Source organism: Terrapene carolina, unplaced genomic scaffold (assembly GCF_002925995.2).
Source record: "Terrapene carolina triunguis isolate 2854851 unplaced genomic scaffold, T_m_triunguis-2.0 Scaffold423, whole genome shotgun sequence".
NCBI classification, from domain to species: domain Eukaryota; kingdom Metazoa; phylum Chordata; order Testudines; family Emydidae; genus Terrapene; species Terrapene triunguis.
Window position 1 is genome coordinate 1,340,376 of NW_020664774.1, and position 9,102 is coordinate 1,349,477.

The 9,102-nt window shown below is 58.6% G+C and overlaps 2 protein-coding genes across 2 annotated transcripts in view; one reads left to right on the plus strand and one right to left on the minus strand.

The window, feature by feature from the left end:
* TBC1D10B (TBC1 domain family member 10B) overlaps positions 1 to 2,806 on the plus strand; it is a 9,212-nt gene extending 6,406 nt beyond the window's left edge. Inside the window, exons 8-9 of the mRNA XM_024216778.3 lie at positions 930 to 1,084; positions 2,117 to 2,806. Coding sequence (XP_024072546.1) covers positions 930 to 1,084; positions 2,117 to 2,806 — 845 coding nt within the window. The remainder of the gene's footprint in view (positions 1 to 929; positions 1,085 to 2,116) is intronic.
* Positions 2,807 to 7,421: 4,615 nt separating this feature from the next.
* Positions 7,422 to 8,208, minus strand: LOC112118455 (sesquipedalian-1-like). Its single transcript, XM_029913041.1, has one exon. The coding sequence runs from the start codon at positions 8,197 to 8,199 to the stop codon at positions 7,606 to 7,608; it is 594 nt and encodes a 197-aa protein (XP_029768901.1). The 5' UTR covers positions 8,200 to 8,208; the 3' UTR covers positions 7,422 to 7,605.
* Between the last annotated feature and the right edge of the window lie 894 nt (positions 8,209 to 9,102).

Below are 9,102 nucleotides of genomic sequence, written 5' to 3' on the forward strand. Positions count from 1 at the left end.
CATCCATCCGACCAACCCAACCATCCATCGTCCCATCCCAACCAGCCAGCCATCTGACCAACCCAACCCGTTCTCCATCCATCCGTCTGACCAACCCAACCATCCATCGTCCCATCCCAACCAGCCAGCCATCCCTCCGACCAACCCAACTCATTCCCTGTCCATCCAGCTGTCCCATCTGTGCATCAAGCCAACCATCCCTCCACCTGACCAACGGTACCATCCATCCATGTGACCAACCCATCCTGCCTCCATCCAGCCATCCCATCTATCTGATCAGGCCAACTGATCTCCCATCCCAGCCAACCATCCATCTTCCTGACCAGTCCAACCCTACCAACCAACCATCCATCATCCCATCCCAACTAGCCATCCATCCGACCAACCATCCATCCATCCTCCTGACCAGCCCAACCCATTTCCTATCCATCCAACTATCCCATCCAACCCACTGTCCATCCATCTGACCACCCAACTCACCCCTCATCCATACATCTGACCAATCCAACCCATTCCCCATCCAACCCAACCAGCCAACCACCCATTGATCCATCTAACCCAACCATCGCACCCAACCAACCATCCACCCCTCAACCACTCCATACAACCCAATCCAACCCAACTCAACCCAGTCCCTCCAAACCAACCATCCATCTGATCAACCCAACGCATATCAACCATGCATCCAACTCACTGTATCAACCCAATCTGTTAACTCCTCTTCCATCAACTCAACCAACCCAACCCAACCCAGTCATCCTATCCAACGCAACCTAATCCATCAACCCAGACGTCCCTTCCAACCCAACTATCCATCCAACTGACCCCACTTCCGCTCTCCTCCATGTGTGTGCATGGCTGACACCCAGCACCAGGTCCCTGAAACCCCATGACTCACACCAGTCTCTCTACCCTTTCCCCCACCCCAGGGGTGAAGATCGTCTTCCGGGTGGGCCTGGTCCTTCTCCGGAACGCTCTGGGCTCGGTGGACAAGCTGCGCAGCTGCCAGGGCATGTATGAAACCATGGAGAAGCTGCGCAACCTGCCAGCTCAGAGCATGCAAGAGGACTTCCTCATCCAGGAGGTGAGCCCCGCCCCGACGGTGCTGAGTAAGGGCCTGGCTGGTTCAGGATGTGGAAGGGAGACCACCATGGCTCAGCAGGGGGCACTCTCCTGTAGCAGTCAGAGCTGGCCCCAATGCGGCGCTAGGGGGCAGGGCAGGGACTCAGCAGGGGGCGCTCTCCCCTGGCAGTCAAGGCTGGCCTCGACGCCCGAGGGCGCAGTGCTTCAGGGAGTGAGTACGGGCTCTCCTCTGGCAGTTGGTGCTGGCCCCAATGCGGCACTAGGGCAGGGGTGGGCAAAGCTTTTGGCCCGAGGGCTACATCGGGGAATACAAATTGTATGGCGGGCCATGAATGCTCACACAATTGGGGTTGGGGAGTGGGCTCTGGGGTGGGGCTGAGGAGTTTGGGGTGTAGGAGGGGGCTCTGGGCTGGGACTGAGGGGGATTGGGGCAGGGGTGCAGGCTCTGGGGTGGGACTGGGAGGTTTGGGGTGCAGGAGGGTGCTCCAGGCTGGGATCGAGGGGTTCGGAGGGCGGGAGGGGGATCAGGGCTGGGGCAGGGGGTTGGGGCATGGGGAGAGGCTCAGGGGTGCAGGCTTCAGGCGGCGCTTACCTCACGCAGCTCCCGGAAGCAGCAGCATGTCCCTTCTCCGGCTCCTACGCAGAGGCACGGCCAGGCGGCTCTGCATGCTGCCCCGTCTGCAGGCACCGCCCCTGCAGCTCCCATTGGAGCGCCGGAGGGGCCATTGGAGCACGTAGGAACCGGAGCAGGGCCATGCCACGGCTTCCAGGAGCCGCATGGTGCGGCCCCTGACCCAGCGCCCTGGCCAGAGCTGGGCAAGCCCCAGACCCTGCTCCCCAGCGGGAGCTCGCGGGCCGGCTTAAAACGGCTGGTGAGCCGTAGTTTGCCCACCCCTGCACTAGGGGGTGCTGTGCTGCAGGGGATGGGGGCGGGTTACCCAGTAGGGGGCGCTATGGGTCGGTGCAGACCCCAAGCTAGTTCTCTAGAGGGCACTGTGCCGCGGGATGTCTGACCTGCGCCTCCCGCCCCCAGGTGGTGAGCCTGCCTGTGACGGAAGCGCTAATTGAGCGTGAGAACGCCACACAGCTCAAGAAGTGGCGCGAGACCCGCGGGGAGCTGCAGTATAAACCCTCCCGCCGCCTCCACGGCTCCCGCGCCATCCACGAAGAGTGTCACCGCATGAACCCCCCGCTGACCTCCAGCCCCAGCCTGCTCAGCCTCACCGGCTTCAAACAGCGGGCGGCCCGCGGCGGCAGCGGGGCAAGTGCGGGGAGCAACTTCTCCCCTGCCCACCCCATGGGCATCCTGGCCATCTCCGCTGCCCCCGCTCCAGCCGCTGCCCCGGGCCAGGTGGTGTCAGAAGGGCTCCACCCTGCTCTGCCCTCCCCCACGGGGAACAACACGCCGCTGGGGGGCCCCAAGAAGGGGGGAGCGAAGGAGAAGAAGAAGGAGAAGGAGCGGGAGCGGCTGCAGAAGGAGCGGGAGAAGCAGGAGAAGGAGCAGGAGCGGCTGCAGAAGGAGCGGGAGAAGCAGGAGAAGAAGGAGAAGGAGAAGCTGGAGCGGAAGCAGCAGAAGGAGCGCGCCAAGGAGGAGGCCAAGCAGAAGAAAGAGAGGAAGGTTTCCATGCGCCGGAAGGAGGCCAAAGCCCCGCCTCGCGCCGAGGATGGGGGGCAAGACGGGGATCCCCCAGCAGGCTCTGTGCTGCAGGACACTTACTTCTGAGCTGGGGTGGGGTGGGGGCGGGACAGCGGGGGGGCCCCTGCTGCCTCCAACCCACCACAGATTCAGCCAAGGACCAAGGGGTGGGGAGACTCAGATGGGGGTGGGGTCGCTGGCTGGGAGGAAGCTGGAATCTAAAGGACAAGAGAGGGTTGAGCTCTGAGCTAGCCTCCAGGGGGCGCCCCACAATCTTCCTCCTGCCAGGAGGGGACCTGCTTAACGACTTTGAAAGCCAAACGACTACTGTGCTCCCTCCCCCCTCTTTTCTGTGTCCTCCCCTCCCATCGGTGGAACAAACAGGTACACCCCTCCCTCCAAGCGCTTTTCCAGGGGTGTGGGGCGTGTCCCCCTCAAGTCTTAACCAGAATATAATTGTATTAATAATAGTCCAGCCCGTTTACTGTATATAGGAGAATCCCCTTTAAACTATTTAACCACTCCAGCCCTACACTCCCCCCACCCCTCTCCTCGGGAGAGGCAATCCTCTTGCCTCCATGCTAGCAGGAGCACTCCTCTTTGTGCTGGTCACCCCCAAACGCAGTTCTTGTTGATGGACACAGGTATCAATAAAGTTCTTCTACTTTGACTTTCAGTGGCAAGACGGATGAACTTTATTGACAGCCCAGTGTATGCGGACAGGGTATAAGTTCCTCCGTGTCCCAACACCACATTTCTTTATTTATCAGTAGCCCAGTGTTCCCCGACAGGGCATCAGTAAAGCTCATCCACCTCCCAAGAAGGCGTCGATAAAGTCACGTGCCAGGTGAGAAACGTTATCGATAGCCCAGTGCTTGCAGACAAGAGAACAAGAAAGTTCTTCCATCTCCCAGCACAGGATTTTTGTGGCAAGGAGTAAACTTTATTGACAGCCCAGTGTTGGACAAACTAGACTGTTCTCTTGCCTGCCAATCCTGGGATGTCAATAAAGTTCACTCCTTGTCCCCACCTAGGGGTTCATTACTTGTGTGGTACCTGGCGGCCCACTGTTATGGTCTCCTTTTGGTCCTTCTGGGAAAGATGGTGAACTTTATTGGTGGCCCACTTTGCTGACAAGGTGTCAATAAAGTTTCTTCCCTGTAAGAGTGGGGGGGATGAACTTTATTGACAACCCAGTGTTCGCAGCCAGAGCATGGCATTCGATGTAAGGGCAGGGATGAGCTTTATCGACACTCCAGTGTTTGCAGACAGGGGTATCAATAAAGTTTATTTCATGTGAGAGCCGTGATAAATTTTATCGAGTCCCCAGTGTTGGTGGACAGGGAGCCAGTAAAGGCCCACAGTGGCTGATGCTATGGGGCTTTTTCAGGAGCAACTGTATCCAGCTAGCACCACATAGCCCCCCCTAATTTGCCCCGGGGGGATTAAATTGCCCCCTAGACAATACCCCCACCCCAAGGATGCTCCCTTGGTTCTCTCTTTTGTCTTATAAATTCCTTGCCTCCCCTTCCCTGGCTTATTTGTGATTCACCCCAACCATCAACACACTCCAGTCCCCACAGACCCAACAGCCCCCCCCCCCCCTTAAAAAGCATGAACAAACACCCTTACAATAACTGGAATTTTCTCTCTCTGACTGTGGTATGCTGTGCGACCACTAGAGGGCACCCACTGGCCCCCTGGAGGGAGAGCAGGGGTCTCTGGTTGGGTCCCAGATGGGAGGCTAACACTTCCACGCTGGGTGGGAGAGGGGTGGGGCCGACCGACTGGGAACCCCCCAACCCCTGCTGTGTTGTGTAAAGCTAGCAAACAGCACCAGGACTCCTGGGTTCTGTCCCTGACTCCAGGCGGGGAGTGGGGGCTAGTGGGTTAGATGGGGGGGTGGGCTGGGAATCAGGACTCCTGGGTTCTAGCCCCAGCTCTGCCACTCCCTGCCCACGTGACTTCAACAAAGTCACTTTCCCCCTTTTCTGTGCCTCAGTTTCCCCTCTTTGCAAGACATGGCTTTAACTTAACCTTGTAGAGTCGCTCCTTGGAGCAAGAGACCACATGACTGCTCTTTGCCGCCAGCCAAACCTCATTCCCACAATTCACCTCTCCCACAAACCATGCCGCTAGCTGCCCTCCCATCTGCCACCCAACAAGCCCCCCCTTTTCGCCCTCCCACCCTTTGTATATACGTGTCTCTCTACACACATATATTATATATATGTCTCGGTATTGTAATTATGTATACAGACATTTTGGGTTTGGCCATGAGGTCTTATTTAATGGGACAGACACTGGAATATAGAGATACAGCCCCCCCCCCCCCCCATCCCTAGCCTCTCTTTTTATGCCACCCCCATCCTGGGCAGGAAGGGCAGAAAACCGGATGTTTACATTTTACATCTCTCCTCTTTTTCCTTCCTTCTCCATTCCCGCCCCCCCCCCCCCCCCCCGGCCCCTTTCTGTTGTTCGTGCCTCATCCTTGGAGATTTTATTTTGTCGCTTTATTTAAAAAGGTTAACAAAAAAAAAAAATATTGCAAACTTGGTGGAAGACACAGCGCTGTTCTTTGGGGGTCATGGTTGGGTTGGGGGACGTGGCTCTCTGAGGATCATTTGGGTTGTAGGTCTCAGAATCGTGGGCTCTTGGGGGGGTGTCACTGGATTGGGGGGTATAATGCTCTGAGGGTCTTTGGGTTGCGGGTGATGGATCGTTGAGAATCATTGGCTCTTGGAGGGTCATTTGAGACTCGGCTGATTGGGGGTCATGGCTCTTTTGAGTCATTGGGTTGGGGGTCACAGTTCTTTGAGGGTCACTGGATTCTAGGTCTTTGGTCGTTGGGCTCTTTCGGGGTCATTGGGTTGGGGGTCTGGCTCTTTGAGGGTCACTGGATTGTAGGTCTTTGAGAATCATTAGCTTGTTGGGGGTTGTGGTTCTTGAAGGCCTTTGGGTTTTAGATCTCTGAGAATCATTGGCTGATTGGGGATCATGGCTCTTTGACGGTTGTTGGCTTGGGGGTCTTGGAGGATCTTTGGGTCTTTGAGAGTCCTTAGACTGTGGGTCTTGGTTCCTTGAAAGTCTTTTGAGGGTGTCACGGGGGAACAGGCTTGGTGCTCTTAAACAGCCGTGAATCGGGCCCTTTCCAGGGCACACACTAGGGTACGCCTCCTTGGGCCGACCTCAGATCCTTCAGCATCCCTGTTCCATGCAGTGAGTCCACCTGAGTAGGACACCTGGGGAAGCCTTGTGCACCCCCCAAAGGGGCCGTGCACCCCGACTTCTGCAGTCAGCAGTGACTCCCAGCCAGGGGGGTACCCCAGAAGGGTTTGTTAGGCCTCTGGAACAGCGGAGAAACATTCATCGTTAGCACAGAGAGCAGGACATCACAGCAAAGTCCATCTTGGTCAGACCCGGAGCCCGGGGCTGCTGTCTGACTGCCTAAAACCTGTCCAGCTGCATGTGTGTCTGTCCCACGGGCAGGCTTCCCAGCCCATGGCTTTGTTCTCCAACTGGTCAGAACCGGCTGGCTTCCTGGGCTTTGTTCTCCAACTGGTCAGAACCGGCTGGCTTCCTGGGCTTTGTTCTCCAAGTGGTCAGAACTGGCTGGCTTCCTGCCCAGACCAGACTCATCAGCTGCCAGGAAACAAATTGTCCGTTGGCTGGGTCCAGGCAGCTAGGGGCACTCGCACCTGGTCCTCTAGGGGTCTCTGCAAATGCCCTTGTCCCACCACCTGGTTAATCATGCAGCATGTGAGGGAAACTGAGACACAGTATTCAGACAACCCATTAAGAAACCCCCCCACTTCATCACAGAGGGTCATTGGGTCCTGGGGCTGGGGTTGTTCTGGGCCATTGGCATGAGGGTTGCTGAGTTGTGAGTCTCAGTTCCTTAAGGGTCACTGTGTGAGGTTAGCGAGTGCCAGGACTCCTGGGTTCTGTCCCCAGCTCTGGGAGGGAAGTGTGGCTTAGTGGGTTACAGTGGGGTGGGGGAGGGAGGGTTGGGAACCAGGACTCCTGGGTTCTGTGGGTGGGGAACAAGGTCTAGCAGGTTAGAGATCTTGACTGGGTGGACGAGCGGTGTCCACAAGGGCCCGGGCTGTGAATTGTGGGAGGACAACGCCGGGAAGTTCTGTGCTTGTGTAGGTTCGGAGAGGACGGTGGGGGACTGGGTACTATCCCCAAGGGCGGGGGCTTGGAACAGAAACGGTTGCGGCACCGTTGTTGGAGGTCAGAGCTAGAGTCTGGAGGGACAGACGGGGACGATCCTGCCCCAGGTGGATACAGGCTACGTGGGCCTTGATGGAGCGTCTCCTCCTCTGCTGATCTCCGTGGCACGAGATCTTCCTTCGGCGCGGGTGGGGATTGGCTGAAATGAACTGGGACGTTCTCAGACCTAAGAGCTGACCCCAATGCCTCGGTGCCGCGCTAGGGGGCGCTGTGCCGCATGGAGCAGGGTGGGGGGCTCTGCAGGGGGCGCTATCCCCTGGCAGTCAGTGCTCCAGCTCCCCACTGCACCCCCTGCTGGGAGAGGGCGGGACTGGAGTAGCCGGGAGCTCCTCCCACAGCCAGCGCCCCGCCCTCCTCCCCACAGCACCCCCTGCTGCTGGCTGGATGTGACCAAATGGTGAATTCACACGGCTGGTACCAGGGCCTGGCTAGAACAATTTTATTATTGTAAAGGCATCTTCACAGTGTAAATATTTGGCAAATATTTTATCCCCATTTCCCAGTCACCCCAGACCACCAAGGCTGGTGCCCCTTAATCCCAACATGCAGCCCCTGCTTGCCCACCCCTGGTTCCCCATAGTTTCTCCTATATTCGATGGCAATGAATGTGGATTCCCTACCCCCTCCGGCTCGCCACCTTTCCCTACTCCCTACTCCAAATCAATCAGGTCCCCCTGTGCTGTCTGGTCCCCTCCTGCTCTCCCCTCCCTCCACCTCGCCCTCAGTTTCATCATCTCCTCCCCGAACTGGCGGTGAAGCCCTTCAAAGTCTGGCAATCCCACCTCTGACACCAATGGGCTGCGCTGCGCAGCCCTCTCTTCCAGTGGTATCGCCCTGAGGGCCCCGCTGGCCCAGTACTGTCCCTCCAGATCTGTCAACAGGGCCTGCAGGTACTTGAAGCTGGCCGAGCTCAGAGCCCGCACCCAGCCCTCCATGGAGGCCTGGTCTTCAGCAGCCATCTTGTAAGCCCGGTGGCCCAGTGGCCCCTGGGTATAGGAGATCTTGAAGGTGAAAGGCTCCGTGGCAGATTCCTGTAGCTCTACGGTGCAGCCCTCCAGCAGGATCAACCCCAGCGGCTCGCGGTCCCCCTGCCGCTCCCAGTAAAAGAGCAGGTTCCCCCGCAGCTCGCACCAGCGCCGCTGGTAGCTGCTGGTGCGTTCGCTCTTCTTGTACAGCCGCCCCTGCCGGTCGGGGGGCGCCGCCATGCGGGAGTAGCCCAGGACGCTGGTTTCGTGCAACTTCATGTGGACGGAGACCTGGGAAGGGGGAGATAGGGAATGGGGCATGGGGCCTTTCCCCTCTAGGGGGCGCCAGCCCCAATCCAGCCCCAGGGCGGGGACTGGCTGGCTCCGGGGGCAGGGAATGGGACACGGGGCCTTTCCTCTCTAGGGGACTCCAGCCCCAGGGCGGGGGCTGGCTGGCTCCGGGGGCAGGGAATGGGACATGGGGCCTTTCCCCTCTAGGGGGCTCCAGCCCCAAGGCGGGGACTGGCTGGCTCAGGAGGGCAGGGAATAGGACACAGGGCCTTTCCCCTCTAGGGGGCACCAGTCCCTGGGCGGGGGCTGGCTGGCTCAGGAGGGCAGGGAATGGGACACAGGGCCTTTCCCCTGCAGACGGTGCCAGCCCCAACCCAGCCCTAGGGCGGGGACTTTACCTGCCTTCTCCTGCTCGCCTCTGTCTGTGATCAGCCAGATCCCGGATCCACCTTTGTCCTGGAAATCTGCTGCCCCTCTTTGGGGCGTGGGGGCTCCCCAGTTTTCCCTTCCCCTTTTCTCTCTGGGGCAGAGCAGGGGTCACTTTTAAGGTCCAGCTATTTGACCTCAATTGTCCCCCCAATCCAGCTATGAGCCCCCGACACCTGTCTCTGCTAGTGTGTCCGCCGGGGGGGGTGCACCAGTGGCTATTCTGGGGTACAGCCCCTCTGGGCCCCCTTCTTATCCCCGCCCTAGGGCACCTTACTTGGCATGGGAACAGAACAAGGAACTAACTCTAGGGGAGTTGCCTAGTCGGGAGTTCCCCTTGGTCCTAAGGAGATCCATGTTCCTGGGGGAACTTGGGGGCCCTGCAGACTGATGGGGGGGGCTGTCCCAGCTTAGAGGGTGGCCCCCAAAAAACGAAGACCAGTCCTGGTTAAACACGAGGGGGTC